This window comes from Linderina pennispora (genome assembly GCF_002104995.1).
Source record: "Linderina pennispora strain ATCC 12442 chromosome Unknown DL89scaffold_22, whole genome shotgun sequence".
NCBI classification, from domain to species: Eukaryota; Fungi; Kickxellomycota; class Kickxellomycetes; order Kickxellales; family Kickxellaceae; genus Linderina; species Linderina pennispora.
Genome location: NW_024468270.1, coordinates 112,776 through 136,696, shown reverse-complemented (window position 1 = coordinate 136,696; position 23,921 = coordinate 112,776). Strand labels below are relative to the sequence as shown.

The 23,921-nt window shown below is 48.1% G+C and overlaps 7 protein-coding genes and 1 non-coding gene across 8 annotated transcripts; 3 read left to right on the top strand and 5 right to left on the bottom strand.

Moving 5' to 3' along the window:
• Positions 1 to 374: 374 nt before the first annotated feature.
• DL89DRAFT_260825 (uncharacterized protein) lies at positions 375 to 2,018 on the bottom strand (the record flags this gene model as incomplete). The annotated part of the gene is made up of 1 exon (XM_040885820.1): positions 375 to 2,018. One exon carries the CDS (start codon positions 2,016 to 2,018, stop codon positions 375 to 377), a length of 1,644 nt encoding a protein of 547 aa, XP_040739866.1.
• Positions 2,019 to 4,865: 2,847 nt separating this feature from the next.
• DL89DRAFT_227343 (uncharacterized protein) lies at positions 4,866 to 15,722 on the bottom strand (the record flags this gene model as incomplete). The annotated part of the gene is made up of 2 exons (XM_040884850.1): positions 4,866 to 14,938; positions 15,017 to 15,722. 2 exons carry the CDS (start codon positions 15,720 to 15,722, stop codon positions 4,866 to 4,868), a joined length of 10,779 nt encoding a protein of 3,592 aa, XP_040739865.1.
• A 538-nt stretch (positions 15,723 to 16,260) lies between these two features.
• Positions 16,261 to 16,333, top strand: DL89DRAFT_t149. The gene has a single exon. It is a non-coding gene; the product is annotated as a tRNA-Gln (tRNA).
• Positions 16,334 to 16,432: 99 nt separating this feature from the next.
• Positions 16,433 to 18,192, bottom strand: DL89DRAFT_270717 (putative nuclear matrix protein NMP200). Its single transcript, XM_040888801.1, has one exon. It carries the CDS (start codon positions 18,121 to 18,123, stop codon positions 16,561 to 16,563), a length of 1,563 nt encoding a protein of 520 aa, XP_040739864.1. The 5' UTR covers positions 18,124 to 18,192; the 3' UTR covers positions 16,433 to 16,560.
• A 172-nt stretch (positions 18,193 to 18,364) lies between these two features.
• On the top strand, positions 18,365 to 19,984 carry DL89DRAFT_97138 (uncharacterized protein). Its single transcript, XM_040892304.1, has 2 exons — positions 18,365 to 18,431; positions 18,581 to 19,984. Exons 1-2 carry the CDS (start codon positions 18,429 to 18,431, stop codon positions 19,682 to 19,684), a joined length of 1,107 nt encoding a protein of 368 aa, XP_040739863.1. The 5' UTR covers positions 18,365 to 18,428; the 3' UTR covers positions 19,685 to 19,984.
• A 170-nt stretch (positions 19,985 to 20,154) lies between these two features.
• DL89DRAFT_213747 (uncharacterized protein) lies at positions 20,155 to 20,772 on the bottom strand (the record flags this gene model as incomplete). The annotated part of the gene is made up of 1 exon (XM_040884252.1): positions 20,155 to 20,772. A coding segment is annotated over one exon (618 nt), but the record flags the coding sequence as incomplete, so codon positions are not given.
• An 880-nt stretch (positions 20,773 to 21,652) lies between these two features.
• Positions 21,653 to 22,549, bottom strand: DL89DRAFT_325490 (uncharacterized protein; the record flags this gene model as incomplete). The annotated part of the gene is made up of 3 exons (XM_040891523.1): positions 21,653 to 22,059; positions 22,238 to 22,344; positions 22,430 to 22,549. 3 exons carry the CDS (start codon positions 22,547 to 22,549, stop codon positions 21,987 to 21,989), a joined length of 300 nt encoding a protein of 99 aa, XP_040739861.1. The 3' UTR covers positions 21,653 to 21,986.
• Positions 22,550 to 22,871: 322 nt separating this feature from the next.
• On the top strand, positions 22,872 to 23,829 carry DL89DRAFT_270715 (ribosomal protein L6). Its single transcript, XM_040888800.1, has one exon. The coding sequence runs from the start codon at positions 23,172 to 23,174 to the stop codon at positions 23,739 to 23,741; it is 570 nt and encodes a 189-aa protein (XP_040739860.1). The 5' UTR covers positions 22,872 to 23,171; the 3' UTR covers positions 23,742 to 23,829.
• The last annotated feature ends 92 nt before the right edge of the window (positions 23,830 to 23,921 follow it).

Genomic DNA, 23,921 nt, shown 5'->3' with positions numbered 1-23,921 from the left:
ATTACCCAGTCATCATTCAGAAACTTCCATTTGTTTGTGTACAGTTTGTGATACTCCTTTTCTCTGAGTTCTTGTAATTGATGATTCATCATTGTGAGGCACTCATAAATTTAAAAGTTGTCATTTATTGCAATGGGCCCATTCTACAAATTCTTCAACACTCGACTTGCTGAGCTAGATGAGGAAGAGAGAGAAAAGCTAGTCCAACTACTTAGCAAAAATTTCAATATGAGCAGAAAATTAACAGTATATATCAGAGCATGGATTAAGAATGTTTCAGAAGATAGGGGTGTTAGTATTAAGCATGTGTTTGATGTATGCAACTATAGTTGTGCAGATATGGAGGTAATGGTTGCTAACTGCCCATTTTAAAACTAGATCCTCTCAGTATGGATAATACGATTATGAATTCTAGTTACTTTATGTACCACTTCTTGACTTGGTTCACCAATAATAGAAGCAATATATTCTCCAAATGGACTACTTGCTTGTATTTTGATATGAGTGTGAGTACTGCTAACTACTTCATTGTGAATCATATAGATATCTAGATAATAGAATAGCAACCCTCTAAAAGTATATAAGAAATAATGACTAACTAGGAACTCATCTCCAATATGAAGTATGTTGTAAGCAACTTTATATCTAGCTGGCCTGAGATCAGTATTTTCTCTTATATATGTGGGTTCTAGATCATCAAGTTCAATGTTGCTAATATCAGCAATAAGATTATCTATTCCTAGGTCATCGGTATCCTCACTAACACTTGAGAGAGTTGAGAGACAAACTTTCTCTCTTGCTTGCTGAGCTGTTAACCAATCAATATGCATTCCACGATAGTTAACAAGTCCCATTTCAGCAAATGTGTGTTGTTGCCTTTCTCTTGAAACAACAGGCCAGAAAGAATTTTTCTGACTAGGAACAATAGTGATGTTTGTGATATCTCTTCTCAGAACAACTTCAGATTCAAGAGGACCACTACTGGTAGCATATGTAAGAAGAAGAGTTGGGTGCCCATTAAAAGAGAGGTTAGAAACAACAGTCATCATATCTTCATTCTCTTTCAACTTTTTAGCTATTCCTTGTTTCTTCTTAGTTGTCCTATTGAACCAATGGCAATAAGCAAGAGCATGTTCTTTATGAAAGTAAATACACAATGTATGTTTGTTATGAATCTGATCAACTAGTGCCATCCATTGCTTTTCATAAGATGTTGCAAATGTCCTACAATCACTAAGAAACTCTAGTGTACTAGCAATTAAGTTTGTGTTCCATTCTACTTCTTTCAACTCAGGAGAGTGAACAGTAAGCTCAAGCCTCATTAATCCTTCATTCCTACAAGCAACAAGTGTTTCACCAAATTGCTGAGAAGTTGGCATCACTAGCTCTGATAGCTTAGAAGTAAGTTGATTGCGAACCTCACCACTTTCTAGAAGTTGAACAAATTTATTATACAACTTGTTCCTAATTCTTATTTCATCTTCATCAGTAAACCAGCTAATACAGTTTGCTCCAACTTTATCTTCATCATCAAGAATATCATTGCTACTGATTCCATTATCAAAAAGAAATTCCTTTATTACAGCCCTAGAAGATATGTTTAGACAATCCATTGTAATATCATAGTTCAGAAGAAATACATGTTCCTGATGCATCCTAAGAAAGATATCAGTTAGTGCAGGATCAGCTATTGCAACATTTGGAGCAGATACTTTGTAAACAGAGACTTTACCATTTCTCACACTTACCATGCACTTCATATACTTAAATCTGTATCCATCACCAAAAACTCTATGCAATCTATCAAAAGGAGTAATATTGTTAATCTGATCTATAAGAGCATATGATTCAGGTATCTCAACAACACATGAATCCATAAAGATATCAGAATGCTGAATAAATCCTTGCTGTTCAATGCCATTACTAGTATATCTTGCATCAGATATATCAGGCATATTATCTCTATTCTTCAACTCAAGTCCCAAAAGGGAGTTAAGATGTACTCTTAAGGAGGCCATTCATAAATATAAAAGTTTAAAGAAACTAAATATCTGTTAACAGAATAACCAATTAACAAATAAGAAATCAATTACTAGCAGTAGATAAATATTTTAAAATACAGAATGTTTACCACTGGCCAAAAAGATTCTAGCAACTAGATTAACAAATAAACAAAGATGCCAAATATGGTGCTTCTACGAAACCCCCTTCGGCATCCTGAAAAATTTCAGTTGATACACAATTAATATGCTTCTACTGAGATACAGGCTGCGTCCCGAGAAATCAACTGAAATTTTTCAGGATGCCGAAGGGGGTTTCGTAGAAGCACCATATTTGGCATCAGAACAAGAAAACAATAAAAATATTAATAATTATTAAATAGCTAACCATTTCTGACTGATCTCCTTTGGCATCCTGAAAAATTTCAGTTGATACATAATTAATATGCTTCTACTGAGATAGAGGCTGCGTCCCGAGAAATCAACTAAAATTTTTTAGGATGCCAAAGGGGGTTTTATAGAAGCACCATATTTGGCATCTTTGTTTATTTATTAATTTAGTTGCTAGAATCTTTTTGGCCATTGCTAAACATTCTGTATTTTAAAATATTTATCTACTGCTAGTAACTGATTTATTATTTACTAATTGGTCATTCTGATAATAGATATTTAGTTTCTTTAAACTTTTATATTTATGAATGGCCTCCTGTAGAGATCACCTAGACTCAAGAATGATTAAGAACATAGGGTTACTGAAGAACATATCACCTATTGATTGCATTGTGCTTGATGGTGGCTATCCACAAAGTATTTTGGAAGAGATGACTGAGGAAGAAGACCAGGATACTTTTGGACTGCACAACTTTTGTTTACCAGTAAGAAAGCAGAGAGGAATAAACTTATCAGATATAAAAGCTGAATATAATTCCCATCTTAGATCATTCTGTTCAATAGTAGAAAATACATTTAGAGAACTAGGCAATACATTCAAAAGGCTATCAAACAGGGAGATTGTTAGAGTAAAGAATAGGAATATTTACAATGTGCAAATGAAGTTATGCTACTTACTCTATAATATGAAGAAGTTACTAGCAAACAGTGATATACATATTGATCATCATCACTCACTCTGGGTTATGAGTAACTTTGATTACCCTGATACACATGATAAGTCAATGTAAGTGGAACCAATACATACTTTGCCCCAAAAAGCAGAGTTAGAAGCATCTATTGTTGAAATTCAAAATCAATTCCTTCAATCTAAAATTGATGATATATATGATTGCTTGGTGCATATTGGAGGTCATTCAGAGCTAGTTATCAGCACAACAACTATTTATACATATTGAAACTATTGGCAATTTCAGTGAAATAAAAATTTCACACAAACCACCATCAGCATCTTGGAAAAGTTTCAGTGAACATAATTTCAACCAGAAAGAAAAACCTTTGCATATTTGGGGTTAATTATCATTGGGCAACAAAAGTCAATATCTCAATAGATGTGGCTAAGCAACCATAAGGAAATTATGTTCACTGAAACTTTTCCAAGATGCTGATGGCAGTTTGGGTAAAATGGCAAAAAAAATATTTATATTTTTAAAATCAATTATACACGCAAAAACATTCTGGACACAATAACTAATAATAACTATGAAAAAAATAATTAGTAGCAAAAAATAGTTTTGAAAATGATTATTCAAATAACTATCTATCAAAATTATAATTTACTAAAATTTATAAGTCCAAGAATGACCCCTATTAATTAATTACAGATGGAGTACTAATGACTTGATGTTTTGAATTTGATGTTTTAAAATAGCACAGTTTGATTCTTTCTAAAATTGATGATACATATGATTGCTTGGTGTATATCTATTAATTACAGATGGGATTCTAACAACTTGATAAATTTATTATGATTTTTTAAAATAGCATAGTTTGATTCTTTTTAAAATTGATAATATATATGATTGCTTAGTATTAGAAAAATAGTTATAAATAGGATGATAATGACTTGATGACATAAACATGATGTTTTAAAATGGCAGCTTTTGAATAAATCTAATTCTATAAGGAGATCAGTCAGAAATTGTTAGCTATTTAATAATTCTTAATATTTTTATTGTTTTCTTGTTCAGATGCCAAATATGGTGCTTCTCTAAAACCCCCTTCAGCATCCTGAAAAATTTCAGTTGATACACAATTAATATGCCTCTACTGAGATATAGGCTGGGTCATAAGAAATCAACTGAAATTTTTCAGGATGCTGAAGGGGGTTTCAGAGAAGCACCATATTTGGCATCTTTATTTATTTATTAATCTAGTTGCTAGAATCTTTTTGGCCATTGCTAAACATTATATATTTTAAAATATTTATCTACTGCTAGTAATTGATTTCTTATTTGTTAATTGGTTATTCTGATACTAGATATTTAGTTTCTTTAAACTTTTATATTTGTGAATGGCCTCCAATGATAATTAACCTCTAATATGCAAAGTTTTTCTTTCTGGTTGAAATTATATTCACTAAAACTTTTCTAAGATACTAATAGTAGCTTGGGTAAAATTTTTATTTCACAGAAATTGCTAATAGTTTCAATATGTATAAATAATTATTATGCAGATAACTAACTCTGAATGACCTCCTATACTTTTCACTATATAGCTTTAAATATCTTTATTATTAATCCTTATTATTATAGTCTATTCATACTTCTATCTTAGTCCCTCTGATTCTTCTATCATTTTATTTATCATCCCTACCTTACCTATTACTCCTTTTATTAACATTTATTTATTTCTAATATCCTTATCAATAAGATTGGTAACTTAGATAAGAGTTACTATGATGAGTTGTTATTTTTAGTAGTGATATGATTTTGTACTTGGATCATACTTTGCACGAGCAAGTGAATCCAAATACACATGCTTTTCTTGATCAGTTCTATATGGTGGCGCCTCTTTCACTTGCACAAATGTGTGCTTTCCTGCTAATACATTTGAAACATATCCCTGTGATTTTCTTATCCGCTCACTATTCTTCACATGATATGATTCAAGCTCCCCTTTTGTTAACGTAGCAAGTAAGTAGTCCGGGTGGACTACAAGGGCACTGCCATTTGCCTGGCCAAGACCAAACGATGTAAGCAGAGCTGCTTTAATCGTAGGAACATGGTATGATCTGCTCGGATACACAAGATAGTCATACTGCTCGAATCCCATATCGATGTTATCCGCATTCTCGTTGCCAGGCACTATTCCAGCATCCATTGCCTGCAGAAGCCCATTCATCATCACCTGGGCTGCCACAGCCTTTGGGTGACCGGTAAGCCATTTCTGGCATACCACCGGTACTGGTAGTCCAGGAGTGCGACCTAATTGTGACAATAGGGTATGGACCACCTCCGATTCATTCCTGTCATTGAGTGTTGTGGATGTACCGTGGAATGATACGATATCAATATCGTCGGGTCCTAGTCCCCAAACTGCTAAAGCACTACGTAGAGGTGAAATAGTTGGGTCGTTCTTGTAAAACTCGTTTCCCCACGAGCTCTGTGCGATCTTCTTTAGCTTTGTTATTTGGTGTTGGGAAATGTCGTTACCACTACGTACGCTTTCAGCAACCATGTTCTCAATGTACGAAATGTTTTGGTTGAACATGCGGCGTCGGAACTTAATATCCAGAACCGGTGCAATGCCAAAGCTTTCGCTTTCACGGCCCATGGTTAAAATTCCCTGACCAGGTGCAGTAAAGTTCCGAGACAGTTTGTCTGATGCAGTTGTTGACATGGCCACAACACCATATATTGGCGCACCCATTTCGATAGCAGCTGCTGCTGACATAAGAACCGCTATTCCTGAACCATAACCCTCAGTGAACCCATTCCTTGTTGTTGTACAAGGTCGGCACATTTCTGATGGGAACCGTCCATGTGCAGCCTCATCATCGGCATCAGCGGTGGCACTCATAATGGCAAGTTCGTTTGATATGTCCTGTGATAGCGCGTCAACCGCACCAGTAACCATTATTTTGGCTTTACCGCTCTGAATTGTTTCTACAGCGATATCAAGTGTCATTGTTGATGTAGCGCATGCTCCGACAGAAGGCTTGAGTGGCCCTGAGGCTGATAGGATGAGAGAATTAATCCATGTGCTTGTAGTGTTTATTGAGGCCTCCAGTAGAACCTCTGGATTTGATACGCGCTCAGCCCACCGTCCATGGAACACACCCGACAGGCTCGTATTCCCTCCAATACATGACCCGACTGAGTGGCCAACCTCAGAAACGTGGAAGTACTGGTAGATCTCATAGGGGTCGGTGATTCCTGACCGAACCAGTGCCTCAACTGTGGCCACTACTGCATAGATGTTTACTGGGTCCATCTGGTCGACAAGACTCTGAGGCAACCCCAGTCTAACAGGATCCCATCCGGTTGGAAGCTGGGCAGCAACAGACCGCGTGTACCTCAGTGCCTTCGGAACAAGAATAATCGCGCCTTTGAGCAGCTTGACTGACCACGAGCCGGCCGGATTTGCCCACACGTCGACTCTCTTGCCATGGCTACGCTTGTAATTGGCAGCCTCCTCTTCAGTGGTCTCAAACGGTTCCAGATCTTGATCGACCTGCAGCTCAGAAACAAAGCTCTTCTGGTATGGATCACCGCTTTCGCACATGTCTTTCTCAAGAACACGAATTCCAGTATGTGCGAGAATCTGCTCCTCGTAATTGGCCTTGATGTCAGCATCATGGACCGGCTCCAGAGACTGGGCATCAACCCATCCAATATAGTCTTCACCGGTTGTTGGGTGCTTGCCAGAGATGTGCTTAACCAAGCCCATGATCCAGGCCAGCTCGATGCATCCTTCAATCGAAAACTCGCCAAATGCCTCTCTCTCCCATCGCAGAGCTGAGTTCCCAAATGGACCAACTTCGCCAAACCCAGTAACTACCACAACCTTATCCAAGTCTACCATCCCTTCCAAATAGCGCAGATGAGATAGCTGTTCATAAGACTTGACCTTAGGGCTTGCTATGCTGTGCTTTGCAAGTGGGTCTGTGATATGCAGGTAAGTTAATAACCCAGCATCCTCTAACAGTTCAGCATACCCTTCTTCTGCAAGTGCTTGCAACACAGCCTTCCGCATCGAACGCTCATTCGCCACCCGTGTTCGACTACTAGCATGGATGTTCTTTATATCAAAGTCGTATAAAGTGCCACCGTTAAAACTTCCAAACAGTGGAGAATTGTATGAAAGTTCAATCATTTCTGGCGTTAAAAGTCCAAGGATGTTAAATGCCATTTCGTCTCGGGAAAATGTACGAATGCCATTCTTTTCGACACTGTCGTATACACTAACACTCCCATATGTCATATTTGTGCTGCGTGTCCAGCCAATATCGCCCCCAGTGATCGACAAGTACTCGGACCAGGACTCAGTGTACCAACGATTGTATAATGTGTGCAAGGCGGCCTTTGTCTCGCCATACATACCATCATCACCTATTAACCCTTGGTTCGGCGAATGTGGTAGCACAACAACTGTAGGGGTGATAAGGTTGCAGTATTTGATTTTGGCTGCTTTTATCTGGCCAAACATTCGGTAAAGGTTGGTAAGCAGAATTCGAAGGGTCAACTCTGAGTTGGAGTCAACACTGGTCATATCCTTTCCATGTTCGGGGAAAGCGGCAAACGGTAGGACGAAATCTATATCTAACCCAAGCCCTTCCTTGCTATAGATATACTCGAACAGCTGCTCAATATCTTGGACCGAGGCTTGGTTAAATGGAACGAGTACCAGCTCCGAACCGCGGGCGCCAAACTTGCGGTACATTTCTTCAAAGAAGCGAATAGACTTCATATTGAAGCTCGACGTTGTTGCAATCACCTGCGCTCCTCCTGAAAGCAGCCCTTCAACCAGCCCTGATCCGATGGAGTTTTTGCCGCATCCAGTAACCAGCGCAACTCTGCCTTTAAATGATAACCCTCTTGTAGCAATTTCAGTAAGGCCATGGAAATATTTAGCTGACAGTGACTCGCAATAAAACCAGTTTCTTGATTTGTCCCTCCGGCACATATATATATGCGGCACCCCTTCTTCATCAGGTGTCTGCATATTCCGAACGTAATCCATGATATCAGACTCGCCATTACGTGGGATTTCGGAATATATCACATCACCTTTTCCATTGATATATGCATGAGGAGCCAATGGAGCTGACAGCTGTCTATAAACAGGATCTGTCTGTGTAGAATTTAAGCAAGTAGTGTGCATATTCTTTGTCATATGAAGTGCTTTCGCTGAAAGTGGATCTGTGGACCCAGTCAAAGTCGCGATAATTCCATCTAGCATTTTCATCAGCCCAGATGTCGAGCGGTTGCGCAGCATATGCAGCCTCTTTGAGACTGTTTCCTGGTCGGGATCCTCTTTCCCTGACAAAATGTCGTATATCCACTGCAGGGCATCCTGGCGGGCCCAATTCCAGTACGAGTTGTAGCGTCGAGCCTTCAGCGAACTAAACAGGGGCTTTGTTTTCTGGATGAAATCATCACCGATATCCCCACGAATATGCTCCATCTCCTTGGTCTGCTCCAAGAGCCTCTCGCTAATTTCCTCAACTGTTTTGGCTCCATCCCGGAGATTCACACCAATGCTCTCTGCAAGCAGCTGCATCTGCCTGAGAGCCAGACTGTTTTGTGTGTTCTTCAGAGCCTCCAGTTCTCTGTTATCGACAACAGTCAAAGCGTGGCCATGGGGAGTAATCGCATGGGCAGATTCCCTTGACAACACTAGCCCAGAAAGTGTCGAATACTTGTGAACTACATCGTCCAACCACGGCTTTGCCACGGCCTCGTCTTCTAGGCGCTTAGTTGGTTCGAGAGTAGTTGCAACCAGCAAAACTGCATCCTGTCGACCCCTACCAAGCCCATAGGTCGATTTGAGATATGCTCGAGCCTTTGCCTGCGAGAATGCACTTGGGATTTTGGCTGCAAACAAGCGCTGGATGGCTGCTGTTGAATGCTTCCCAAGCGAGCTCACGATCGACCCAAGGCTATTTGCAACATCCTGCAGCGGCTTCTCAGCAACATTGTTAGGGAAGCTTTTCCCAAACTCCTTTTGCATAATGCCGACAATCTCGTTTTGCAGCGTGGACTTGCCAGCAACGAGCTCTTTGACCGACTTGCTCAATGGAATTTCAAGCACGCTCTTGCGCAGTTTCTGCCCGACAACCGAGAGAAGAACATGTGCCACTTGGAGAGGAGCATCTTCAATTGACTGAGCTGCCACTGACGGCTGCACTGTGTCAGCTTCCATGAGTGATGGCGAGCTATCGACTGGGCTGGGCAGCAACTCATGCTTTGACTCGGTCACGGACTTTTCCGACACGTCGTCAGCTGCAGCAGGGTCGGTGTTCTCGGGATCGTCTAGGAAATAGATCCTATCCTTGTCATCGCCAACATGAAGAACTTCCACCTCCCTTCGAACACCGTACTCTGGTGTCAATGTTTGGCGCGCCATACGGCACAGCGAGCCACTTGGTCCAATCTCCACCAGCCGTGTAATCGCAGAGCATTTAAACAGAGTATTCTGTGTGTCGATCCAGCGCACCGATGAGGCAAACTGGAATGCCAGGAGCTCAATGAGGAGAGTGTGCGCAAGCTGTGCCCTTGCTGGGCTTTCCTCGTACTTGGAATCATTCCAAGACTTGAGTATCGAATGTATGGCATCTGACTTGCAGATATCATAAATATCCTGAATGAACCCAAGCGAAATGCTGAATAGAGTACCTGTCATGTTTGGAATGTAGCGTCCACAGAGCCTCTTGGGTAAACAATCAGTTACCGGGATTCTCTGCACAAGAACACCCCGGAACGAGTCCACACTGGAAACAAGCTGGCTAGAGTGCGACGGGACATCGACGCCAGGGATTACTGTGGTGCCTTTGCCGCTTTCAAGAGCAACACCAGCAATCGTTTCCGCCAGCACGCCCTGCACGACCGAGCGTATAGTGGCCATGCTGCTTGGGTCGCTACACACAACGTGCTCCGTGACCAATGCGCCTATCACTCTCTTCATTGCCTCGAGTGAGTCCGTATGGCCGGTAACGACATACTGGATGCCATCAACATTGTAGTTGATGACCTCAAGTAGCTCCTGTCGGTGGCTACGGATCTGGCAAACGATTTCTTGGAGATGGGTCTCGCTGAACCCGTTGCCAATGCTCTTTGGGTTTACTGAAACCATTGCATACTGCGAGAGTCCTTGGCCATCGCGCTCCACAGATGCATGAAGTAGCAGGCCGCGGTAAAGTGCAATGTCGACCGCGTCCTCAACAGACAAAATCTCAGTCATTGCAACTAGTGACCCGATTTCCCCGAGTGAGTGGCCAGCGAATTGAGCATCCTCTTGGACAACCCCGTGTGCGCGCATGTCAGCAATCTGCGCCAGCGACATAACTGTCTGTATCGGTTGGGTGAACAGCGTGGCGTTAAGCAGGCCATTGGCAGACTTGTGAATATAGTGATGTGAACTCTCTGTGATCCCCGGAACAAGCTGCGTCGTTACACCAGCATGTGTGCGCTGAAGACTCAGGTATTTTGACCGAATTCTGCGCCCAACATCACCACCAAACTTCACCAAGTATTCCTTGGGGTTACTTTTCAGTATGTGCATCAATGACACGCCATAGGTTTGTGTCATATATCTCTCAGCACGGCTCCAGACAGTCCGCGCGACCGCTGATGTCTTGTAAAGATCCATCCCCATCCCAACAAACTGCGCTCCTTGGCCAGTGAATACATACGCCGACTTGGGCTGCTCCACCTCTGCTGTGCAAGTCAGCACGAGATCACCATGCTGGTTGAGTGTTTTCCCGGCGACAAGCATAAGCCCACGCTTCATGCCCACATGGAGCAGCTTGGTATCGAGTTGGTCTCCAGGCAGAACCATTCCAACAAAGTCCGCCTGGTAGGAGCGCACACGACTAGGGTCACCGTTAGCAGCGAACCGCTCGACATGCGCCCTTGTCGACGCCGAGGTCCACATGCCATGGCAGATCTGTCCAAGCAACCCGACGTAGTTGGCAACGTAGGGATTTGTGTGGATGATGTTGTAATCGCCTGAGACATGGGCATACTCCCAGTTATCTTTAGGTGCGAAGACAAAGGAATCAGTACGAGCATCACCCTTGCTAATAGGTACCCCATCGTTCTCGTAGGTATTCTCCTGATCCACACGCACTGAAGATTTCTTTAGGTACTCAACGACAGCATTACCATACACATCGATGCTGATATAATCGACGTTTGCAATGTGGTAGCGTTTAGCTGCTGGTTCCACAATATAAACAGAGCCTGCTGTCTGGATATATAAATACTGCTTGTCGGATTTGTAACGATAAACCGATTTCAAGCTGAACTCCAGCGTTTGGCCAACAGTCAGTTCCATATCTGTGGATGATATAGGGTAAACAAACCACTCCTTGGACCGCAAGACAGCAACGTCCTCAGCGGTCACAAGTGTTACTCGTGAGATGGGTTCATCAACAGCCTTGAACGTCTGAGAATAGTCAGCAAATACGTTGCATGAGAGAACGGCGCTCTCGATTGTCGCGAACTGAGCCCCATCTCGGAACAGACGAGACACAAGCGTCACCTTCCTCCCAATAGGTGTGTTTTCCAGAGATGTGACGCGGATGTCGCTGTCCACTATATCTCCCACATGAAGCAGCTGTGCACCTTCTGACAGTGAAAACCTGTTGTAGAGGTGGACGTTGTCCAATGCACCATCGTATAACACAGGTGACATCTGTATGGCTGCAAAACCAGGCCAGGTAGCATAGAACAGAACGTCCATTGGGGCAAGTTGGGTACCGTCCGAATGCCGCATGTAGCTATCCGACATATTGGGAATACTGTTGCACAGGCGACGAACAAGGCCCTCGGTAACAGCGTACGGCTCGCACTTCACAGGCATAGCATCAAGAGACACGTCGACAGCCTCAATATCTGGGATTTCTGCCCCCAGTTTCAGGGCTGCCACCATGATGCTCTGGATTCTCTCAAGACGACCATCACCAATCTCGACTATTGGGGATATTGGCAGTGTCGGCTCATACCTGTAGACAAGTTCGAGCTTGAAGGTATTTTCGAAAATGCGGTGAAAGATAGTCGCAGTGATGGCACGGGATTTGTCGATGGAGATGGAAACATCGGCCATTCCTTGAGGATCAAAAACCTCCAGCCTGGATGGAAACCCGTTGTCCAGTGTAATCTTTACCGAATGCCCGGGAAGCGGCGTCAAAATCCGCCGGATAGCATTTCTGGCACACCGCGTGCCTCTAATAATATCTGATGCGGTCAGCAGCGCGCTAAGCCAGCTCTTCTCTGTGCCTGCTAGGGTGCTCAACCATGAATCAACACTTGGGAGCTGGGCCTTCTCGGCCGGTAACACGTATGTGAGTTCCGACGGATTAATAGCTGATGTGACCGATGAGACGGGTGGCGCTGACGCAATATCTGGGCTGATGTACTCCACACGTGGCACGCTGGAAATATCGCCATTGTACTGATTCTGGATGATCTGGTCAACAAGCACGGCGTTAATGCTACTGACCATGCCTTGTGTATGTAGCCAGATCATATCTGCGTTTACGCCCGGTGCATGACTTCCCCGAACAACCATCTCCCAGGACTCACTGTTGGAAATTAGAGACGAGTCCTTGACCGCCAAGTAGGCCTCGCTCTTGAGCCATGCATAAATTTCTGTGTCGACAATAAGGACGAATGGGATGCTTTTGCCTTCTGTGTGTCTACAAAGCCCGGCGAGGTAGTGAACATCTTCAGCAAACAACTGGGTCTCGCGGATTGCAGGGAAAACCTCTAACAAGTTTTCGATTTTCTCGGCCGGATCGCTTATCATATTATGCCTCTGGAATATGCGCAGCCGCGTGGATTTGGAGAATCTGTCTTCTACACGTCTCAGAAATTTGCTGACCAAATTCCGATGAGAAATGTCAAGCCACTGTGATTTGTGGCAGGTATACATGAGTTCGACAAGGCGGCCGATAACTTCCATATATGTCATGTCCTGCAGTTCCACCACACCTCCATCTGCATTTATGCCAAACCATGGCCGCGCAGAATAGCTGCAGAGTAGCCTGATAATTTGCTCTCGATGCGTGGTGAGCAGGCCAGCATGCATGTCCACCGGATGCGAGAATACAAGCTGATACAGCTCCTTAATAACCCGGACATCATGCTCCAAGGAAAGGCTGATGTTGTCGGCTGGGGATACCCCAGCAGTGTCCGTCACCTGGCTCGACAATGGAACCACACCGTCAACTGGCATACGTGCGCAGTCGAATTGGAGACTCCATTCGCCAGTGTAGTATGGTAGTGCCTCCTCAGCTACGCTGAACTCGAGTCCTAGAACAAGGAACACATTGCGCAGCGATCGGATCTTGCTGTATGTCTCGAGAATTGGTTGGTGGAAATCCCTGGCTGTTTTTTGGCTACTGGTGTGCCTGCCCATCCACTGTATCAGTACCGGGAACTCTGTGCTGGCGGTGGCAATCTGGAGGACTTGACGGATACCAAGTGCTGAGTCTGGGTGGAACGAAACATGGCGAATCCCAGACTTTTGAAGGTCGCGGATAATTGCACTGCCGGTATCAACTGACGGAACGCCGCCACTGATGGTGAGACCAGTGATTGGAACACCGTCTCTACGCATGCGCAGGATCTCCAGATACTGGAATGACCACTGCTTCTGGTTCGCATAGTCAACGTTAACGGCAAAGCCATGGCCAGGTGTGAGCAATGCGTGGACTCCGTAGACTCTCTCCCTGAACACCTTCTCGCGGTACATATGGCTACCACACAGCTCGGTGTGGTACCCGGCATTGCTAGCCTCTGCCACAAACCGGTCGTCGGAAACGGGTGGGGATGCCTCTGCAAGTATAACTGGCGGCAAGCCAAGAATGCGTGCCAGAGGTGAGTCGATGCATATTCTCCCGTCAAGAGCAAAGCGAGCTAGTTTATGGATATAGTCGTTTTGCCAGTTGGGTGCAGAGAAGACGCAATCAAGCTCTGATCTGAAGAGATCGGCCTTGGACCCGAAGCGCGATTTGGGATCTGCAGTGAGCGATGTGGCACTAATGATGGTCGTGTCTTTGTCATGAATAACACTATGCGTCAGCCGAGAGAAAACGCTGAACCCGCCCGTACTGAAGTCGACGAAATGTGTTGCATCCACGCTGCTAACTGATGCTGGCCAGTTGATAAGACGAATGCAAAGCTCATCAACAACTGTACGTGTAGCATCGGTCTCTGAGCGAAGATCATGGGCATCGGCTCCAGTGTAGACAGCGATATTCAGGTCAGAAGCTGCGATGCCCCACCCTTCATCGACAATAACAGGATACACCCAGTTTGCTGACTCCTGCAAAAGCTCGCAATGGCCAACGATGTTGATGTTCAGGAAACATTGTGGTGCAACTGGCCTGCGTAGCGAGGGTGGGATACCCGATTGGTCTTCGTCCGGATGGGCATAGCTTGCACGAACCATCTTCATGAACTGGAAAACGACTGTGGTGCGACCAGTGACAACAAAGCTATCATGGCTGTTGATGATCGCCAGGAATACGCAGTCAGTCGGCCGGGTGCTGTGCTGGTTAAACCGAGCAATCAGCGCATCGATAGTAGGTCTGCTAATACCACGAACCGCAACCATCGGGGAAGGCGTACCCTCGCGGTAAATGTACTCGGCAAAACTATCGCTGTTGAGCGTATCCTGAGGCGTGCACATCTGATTCTTTGCTGCAGCCACCATCAGGATACCCAGCGCCTTCTTGGAGGAATCATAAAAAGACTGTTCATCAGTCAACGAAGCGAACAATGTAGCAAATACAAGTCCCTGGCAATGGCCAATAGCTCCTAAAATGTGGTTTCAGACATGTTAGTAGATTGAACCACTATCGAGCAATGTCCAGATAGCACGCAGAGATAACTTACCTTTGAATGACCGAGAAAGTTCGCCTGGACTAAGCCTGAGCGTCTTGTACAAGACCATCAGGTGCATTAGCTGAACAACTGCCACAGTAACAATAGACACTGGCGTACGAGAGAGGTACTGGGCTGGTGGTCGGGTATCTGGCGAAGTAATCCAACGAACCATATCCAAGGGGTACTTGTAGACCGCAGCCAGTCTTTTGTCGCAAGACGTGCGTCGGACAAAGCCTGATATCTCGTTGACAAACTCGTGCAGCACCGTATGAAAGGTATGGAGCACCAAAGCGCCCTCCTCAAAATAATCATTCATACCGTCCTGGCCACCAAACATAGCCACAAGCTTTGCCTTGCCACCGGTAAACAGAGCTGGACGTGGCACATCAGGGAGAATTCCACGCGACTCGAGCTCTGTCCATACCGAGTAGTAACCACGGAGAACTGCGTGCGCCTGGTCCCGAGACAACTTGTGATCCAAGATGACGACATGGATATTATCCACTGAGCAGTACGACGCGTGGAAATGCTGGAACGCAGCGATAGCAACGCCAGAGTTCTTTGTGGAGCAGTACTCGATGAACTCGGACAAGACAGTGATTGGGGCCGTAGGATTACTGGGGACGAATTCGCTGGCCAAGTAGGATGCGTCGCCGCAAACGTCCTTTGGGACATTAATGGCGGCTCCGTGAAGAGCGATGGTACTGTTGAGCATGGCTGAAGAACGATAGCAGAGTAGGCTGAAAAGGATGTCTCTTATTAGAATTTAAGGATGAGGCGAGCGCACCATGTAGCCAAACACCACCCCAATTTATATGCAGTGGGTTTTAGCGTAAAGCGACACCTAGCATCAGGAATCTTGACACTGTTCATACTATATCAAGGACGGGCACTCCCAGGTTGTAAAGTGATGCAAATAGTATGTGAAACAGGAAGTGACAATGTTAATTCTCACTGCTAGCAATATTTAGAACAACCACTCACACTACCAAACAATGCCCAGAGTTCAAGAGTAGCTTGGTTCCTGCGAATACAACCTGGTAATGCAAGCAGCCAACAGGCACTAGCTGTTTGATGGCCGTAGGTGAAGGCGACATGTATAGCAAGCCAGGCACTAAAAATTGAGAGAAGTGTTTTTGCAGGGTAGCGTTAGAGAGTTATCGTACAGTCTTTCCTTAAATTTTGGATGCGGTGGCCAAAGATCCTTCTGACTAGATATGAATTTTAACCGGTAGGCGTCATCAGAAGCTACGGGTTCCATAGTGTAGCCGGTTATCACTGCGGATTCTGATTCCGCCAACCCGAGTTCGAATCTCGGTGGAACCTGGCATCCAGCTGGTGCTTAGGCTGGAAGCTGCTCCTTTTTCTTTTTGCCCACCAGCCTGAGGTAAAAGATATTTTTGCTCGGATCCATTTTGCCGTAGCGATCGATTACGTACAAAATAAATGTGGTTGCAAGAAATTGCAGTATAGCTTTGCTTGTCGCGTTTCTGCTGAGGAATAAATTGTGCTTAGGGCAGGCAACTCTACATGCGAGTGCACACTTTATACTTTTATTCCAGCAACTTGGGCTCGAAAACACGGAGGCTGTTGTCGGATGAGGCAGCAACGATTCCAGTCGAGAGAGACCCAATCCAGGCAACGGAGGTGATGGCGCTGCTGTCTCCCAGCGCGCACAGATGGTGCCACCCCTTGACCTGGAAGATGTGAAGCTTGTCGTTGGCAAAGGCCAGGTATCCGCCGGTCTTGTCAAACCTGATAGCAGTAAAGGCAGCAGCATCGTCAGACTCCAAGTCACTAGACGACCACTCGCGGACCTTGCGCTGTTTACGAAGATCCCAGACGGCAGCTGACATTGCGCTTGTGGTGGCAAAGTAGTAGCCGTTCTCGCTAAAGTGCAGGCCAACAACCTGCTTTGCCTCTGCCTCAGTTGCCACGTCAAGAGTAGCCAAGGTCTGCTTTTGCTTGACGTCAACAATCTTGACAAGGCCATCGGCGGTGCCAATACCAATGAACTGGCCGTCAGGGTGGAACTCGATCTGAGTGATCTGCGAGTCGAGCTGCTCTGTGATGACAGTGTCGCCATCGATGGTGTGGATGGCCCAGGTCCCGTCAATTGAGGCGCTGGCAAAATACTCGCCACCAGGATGGATAGACAGGCTTGTCACCTCGGCCGCATGGGTCTTGATTACATGCTTCTTTGTCCAGCCGATCGCCTTTGCATTCTCATGAGTGTTATTGGCCTTGGGCTGCCAGATCCGCACTGATTTGTCGGCCGACGCAGTGATAATGCGCTCTCCAAGGCCACCGCCGTTGATCCAGAGCGCAGCATTGACACGTTTGGTGTGGCCCTTGAGCGTGGCCAGGGTTTGGTCCTTCGAGCGCGCATAGACTTCGGCGTGGTGGTCCTCGCCGGCAGTCAGCACAAGCTCACCTGTGGTATCGACATCCAGTGCCAGGATTCCAGGCTGGGTCGTCGAGTGGAGCGACTCCACGGTAGATGCCAGAGCAGCAGCCTTCCACTGGTCGGCAGGGGTCAGATCGGCAGGCAGTTTGCGCTTGACACGACCCTTGCGAAGCTCCGTGGCCACCTCGGCCGACTTTTCGTAGTACACCTCTTCGGGGTTGCCAGCGTCAACCTCCATGGAAGCACCGGCGGCATCATCTGCGTCTACTGCCTGCTGGGTTCTCAGTTCACCAACCTGTGCCTGTAGCGATTCGAGCGTCTGGCGTGCCTCATCGCGCTCCTTGATCAGCCGAGCGATGACCCTGCACGATGCATCGTTTTGGTACAGTGCCTGTGACAACTCCTGGCGCACCTGCTGGTACTGCTGCTTCAGCGTAAACGTCTCGAGGACAAGCGCATCCCACTCGTTCTGGAAGGTCGACAGAAGCGCAGGAATCGATGTCAGTGTGGGCGGCCGTGGCTTCACTGCTGGTGGGTCCGCATGCACAGAAATGATTTCGTCCTCGGATAGCGAGTGCTCGGTTCCTGGCTCCCGGCCTTCCTCGTCCAGGTACTTTTGCAGCAGCCGTTGCTCGTAGACGCGCCCGGTCTTTGCAGAGATAACCGGCGTTGCTGGCGCCTCTCCCGAGATTGCGCAAATGAAGCTCATGATTTCGTTTGGGCAGGCAGAATATTGGAGACGTCAATTGCGTGAGGGAGGGAGAAATTGAAATTGCCTTCAAGAGCATCACAACACAAGCATGTCGACGCGTTTTCAGCTTTTTTTCGCCTAGGCCAGAGCTAGTGATCTGACATCCTTGATTGTGGTGATCGGGATGGTGATCAGTGCGTTTTTCGCTTCAGGCGTGTTATTTTTTCATTGAGCAGTTGGTGCAAGATAGTGCCAACAAGCGCGCTTGAGTTTTGTCACATCCTTTTCCCCCTTGAACTTTTCCGAATTCAACGAAAATAAAAATGGTAGGTGTCGGCGCGATGGATTCGGCACGCGACGGATGGACGCAGAGATGCGCACCGACAACAGAATTGGATGATGGATTGATGCGAGCTGCACGGTATTAAAATGGCGGAAATTCGAATTCCCATCTGCCCCGAACTCCAACATATAGGCTGCCCGCCCCGTTGTTTCTGTGTTTGGCCTGAACGGCTCCAAGCTCGACGCTACCGTCCCCCTCCCCGCGGTCTTCAAGGCCCCGATCCGCCCGGATCTTGTCCAGTTTGTTCACAAGAACATGGCCAAGAACCACCGTCAGCCGTACGCTGCCAAGCAGCAGGCTGGTGAGGAGACCTCGGCCGAGTCGTGGGGTACCGGTCGCGCTGTTGCGCGTATTCCCCGTGTCTCGGGTGGTGGTACGCACCGCGCTGGACAGGCCGCGTTCGGTAACATGACTCGTGGTGGTCGCATGTTCGCCCCCAACAAGGTCTGGCGCAAGTGGCACGTCCGCACCAACGTGAACCAGAAGCGTTACGCTACTGTGTCCGCTGTTGCTGCCTCGGGCGTCACCGCCCTCGTTGTCGGCCGCGGTCACCGCGTGCAGGCCATCGAGGAGGTTCCTCTTGTCGTCTCGGCCGAGGTCGAGTCGATCAAGAAGACCAAGGAGGCTACTGACGTGCTCAAGGCCCTCAAGGCCTACGCCGACGTCGCCAAGGTCAGCAACACCCGCTCGGTCCGTGCCGGCCGTGGCAAGCTGCGCAACCGCCGCCACCGCCAGCGCCGCGGTCCCCTGGTCGTCTACGCCGAGGACAACGGTATCACCCACGCCTTCCGCAACCTGCCTGGTGTTGAGCTGATTGACGTCACCCGCCTCAACCTGCTCCAGCTGGCCCCTGGAGGTCACCTTGGCCGCTTCGTGATCTGGACCCAGCCCGCCTTCGAGGCTCTGGACAAGGTCTTCGGTACCGAGACTGAGGTCTCCGAGCAGAAGAAGGGCTACACCCTTCCCACCGCCGTCATCTCCAACCCGGATGTCGCTGGCCTCATCGCCTCCGACGAGATCCAGGCTGTTGTCCGCCCGGCCCAGTCGCGCTTCACCAAGCGCCCGTACACTCAGAAGAAGAACCCTCTGCGCAACTCGCAGGTTCTGGTCCGTCTGAACCCGTACGCCCAGGTTCTGCGCCGTGCCGAGATCCTCGGCAAGAACAAGAAGACCACCAAGGTTGCCTACAAGAAGTCCGCTTCCAAGAAGTTCCTGGACATCCTCAAGGCCGACTAAGTGCGCCCCCCCTTCTTGTGCGCTGCTGACTTGTCTGGCTGTTTCGTAGTTTTCTCTCTTGCAAAGAAGGATCAACCAAATAAACAGCCTTTCTTGGGTCAGTCGTTTTTTTTTTTTGCAATTCCTCGTTTCATTTAACGGCGTGCAAAACCTGGGCATTGGTCGGCACTTGTCCCCTTCTGCGCCATGCGTCTGCGGAAAACAAGCCCCATCCAGAGGCACGGCATCCTCCAAACGCCCGAGGAAACCTATCCCTCTGACACCGCCATAACCAATTCGCTGTCTGCTACCCAAGCGTACACATACGGTGCGTACATGTTGGTAATAAATATATTTAAAAGATTTTCTCTTTGCAAGAGGCAGGTATATATTCACAAGAGACAGAGGTGACGGGCACGGTCGCCAGCTGCTTAAGCCCCGTAGCCCTCCTCCTCGTCGGTGGTCCGCTGGGGCGGGTGGTACCAGTTGCCGACCGGGAGATTGAACCAAAAGTTCTCCTCGTTCAGAAGGATGGCAGCCGAGTTGTACATGGCCATGAGACCGCAGAAGAAACCCATCCAGGCACCAGCCTTGATAACAGACTCCTTGCCCAGCCAGATGCCAGCGGTGTCGAGGTCGATCTCGAGGTTCAGCAGGACAAACATGAGGATGTTCGCAATGTGCGACTTGACGTTACCGGCCAGCAGGATGAATACCCAGATGCTCCAGGCGAGCGACTGGATACCGTTCTGCTTGCGCCTGATCTCGGGGTCCTCGTTGGCCTGGAAGTCGATGACGCCGATGCCGGGCACCATTGCCAGACCCTTGGCCAGCCACGAGGCGCCAAAGGACGTGAAGGCAGCACCCTCGAACGTGTCGCCGTTGGCGATCTGCCATAGACCGGCCGCGAACTGCGCCAGACCGGCCACCGCGATGCACTGGCCGGCCAGCGAGCGCGTGCCATGCCCGTAGCCCACAGACATACCGGCATCCATCATCGACTGCTGCACAGTGCACATGCCGAAGGTGATCAGTCCCAGCGCTGCTGCGTTACCGAAGCGGCGGAACTGCGGGGGTGGTGCGACAATCTGGATCTCACGCGGTGCTCCCATGTCCTGGGGATACGGGTAGCCGGCGTAGTTGACGGCAGGAGCCGGAGCTCCCTTGGGCTCGCCCTGGTTGGGGGTAGTACGGCCACTTGAGACAGCAGTATCCATGGTGATGATATTATTTAGTGGGAAGCGAGAGAGAGAAATATGGCTATCAGAGCGGAGAGAGGAAATATAACAAAAGTGTAGGAAAAGCGTGTTTCTGTACGAATAATGTAGCTGTGTTTGGTAAGCAGTGGGGAGTTTGGCAACCGGGACCCGCTATATATACAAATCTACTCAGCTACTTTAGCGCCGAGTCAGACGGAGCCAAGAGCCACCAAAAACAAAAAAGCTCGCTTTTTCCTGCAACAATAATGCAACGAGTGTAACATGCAGCCGGGTTCTTTTTCGACTGGGGGCCGGCTGCCGGTGTGATCAGTGGTGTGCCCCTATTTCCACTTTAGCCCACCCCGATGGACGGGATGGGGAATGGAGAGGATATCGCTGCCCTCGCAGCAGCACCAGCACCAGCAGCAGCAGCAAGCGGCTATTGGGACTTGCCTATTGACTGACCAAAAAAGCATCCCACTTTGACGCTTGCTTGGGCTAGTGGTCTAATCCCGAATTCTGCCCCCAAAATTGGGCCTGGCCCCCCGCCCCTGCGCAAAAACATGCAGCACCCCGCATGCTCCGAGATACCCAGCGCCCCCTTCGATCGGGTGCTGATGCCTCATGATATTCCTAGGGAGGCTCTTCCCGGCTTGGCCATCGGGAATTATCTAGCCAACAGCAGCGGCGCCAGCTGACGCACCTGCCGCTATGTTAAAAATAACGCTGCCTCGAACCTTCCAGGGGCAGCCGGGGGGACCGGTTGATGATGGTAAGACTCATCCCCAATAGCACTTTGTTAGCTAATCTGCCTCCCCCATTGCCGCACACGCTTCAGGCCACGCAACTGTCGGACCACTAGCTCCCCTCCCGAGTGGACGGCCATTGCTTCTCAAATGACTGAGCTTCAATACAGTGAGACCAGCGGTGGCCAGGCCGGTCTTTGTTGGGAGCCCGTCCCATCAGGACGCAGCAGGGAAAACTGGTGACTTTAAATTTCCTAAAGCTGCTTATTCCAGCCACACCACCATCCATCCGTGCCTGTCCGGCGTACCCGCCCCTGCAGGGCGCGAATGCGATATTTTTAATTTTATCGAAAAGCCAGGGATGAAGAAGCACTAAGTCTAAGCCCTGTACTCGGTGTGCTTGTATTCCAACACGTCACCCTCCTCGCGCATCTGCCTCTCGGCCTCCTGCCTGGCCCAGGTACGAACCCTAAAAAATGGCCACACATAGAATAATGTTAGCATCAGTGCCCTTTGGTGCGCAATCAGCGGCGGTGTTGGCAGGCAGAGCTGTCTCCTGTCGCCCCCTCACTGTGCCCGTGCTTGTCGTCGAACAAGGGCAATGAGGTCATCTAAAGCGGCCCCCTTACCTGGTGTCCGGCTTGTAGTAAAGACCGACGGCCGCCAGAGCAAACGCAAACCCGAACCCGCCGACCCAGATCGTCTCCCAGCCTTCCTTCTCGTACTTTTGTCCGGGCTACACATATCGAAAATTACCGTGACGCGACCAGTCAGTAGTGGCCCGGCTAAAATATGCAGGCGCGAGTGCTCCCTGTCCTTACCTTGACACCAAACAGGTAGCCTCCGGGCTCGTTAAAGTGCTGTGCGCCATGTCCGCCACGAACAAGCCTGGGTGCAATGCGCGCACGGGTCGAAAGAGCAGCCAATCTCTGGAACGTCATTGGGCCAAAATGGATATTGTTAATGGGAATAAATTGGACGTATAGAAAGCGAAAAGTGTAGGCTGTTAAATAGTACAAATTGAACAACTACGAGTTTAAATTCTCGAATTGGAGCGAGAGCACACGCCTGTATACAGCGAGAGCGCACGCATAAAGCGGGCTCGAAGATAACAGGAAAAAAGCAAAGGCGCTGGCAGGCAGATCCCCCGATTATATTTGTCTGGTGATTCTTGGCTCCAATCAGATCAAGACCGATTTCGAATTTTTGTGTGGCCAAGAGGCCTGCCTTAGCCCCGCGAATTAGTTAGCGCTGGCTCTGGCAGGAAATGGTGCTAGTTCTTCCTTTCCAGACACCATCTTCAGGTCGTTTTATTTTAAATCGGTAAGGGGACATGAATCGATTCAGCTTGCGGCGGGCCAAAGTTGACGGGCGCAGGACCATTCCCGGGCGTGGATGGGATGGATGAGATGGATGTGCCCAAAATTGTCGATACGCCCAGGAAATTTCCGGAAATGCGAAATTAGCGCTGGGGGAATGCTGTCCATTCGAAATGAGTAACGAAGCAGTGCCGTGCACTAATAGCCTCAACCGCGCCCTCTCCCACCCACCTTTTAGAACACGATGAAGCACATTTTCAAGGACGACGTTATCAACGTTCCCGAGGGCGTTACTGTCGAGGTCAAGGCCCGCCAGGTCCGCGTTACCGGTCCCCGCGGCACTCTGCAGCGTGACCTGCGCCACATCAACATGGACGTGCAGCGCCCGACCCGCGACACCATCCGCGTCATTGTCTGGCAGGGCGGCCGCAAGCACATTGCCTGCATCCGCACCGTCTGCTCGATCATCAACAACCTGATCATCGGCGTCACCAAGGGCTTCGAGTACAAGATGCGCTTTGTCTATGCCCATTTCCCCATCAGCGTTAACATCGAGAAGAAGGAGAACCTGATCGAGATCCGTAACTTCCTGGGCGAGAAGCACGTGCGCAAGGTCCCCATGCTCGAGGGCGTCGAGGTCGTTCAGTCCATCAACGTCAAGGACGAGATCGTCCTCACCGGTAACGATATTGACAACGTCTCGCAGTCGGCCGCCTCCATCCAGCAGGCCACCCGCGTCCGCAACAAGGATATCCGTAAGTTCCTTGACGGTATCTACGTCTCGGCCAGGGGCAACATTGTCAAGGAGGAGTAAACTCTTTCAGTAGTAATTTGCTCTTTGCTTTGAAGTCTTCCCTCGTGCAAAAAATCATGAGGGGGCCACTCCATGGGCTCTCTTTACCGACCTGACGTATCATGCAACATGCAATGCCCACTGTATGCCAAGGGCTGGTGATATTGGGCCGTATGTATGCGGTATGTATTTTTTGTTATA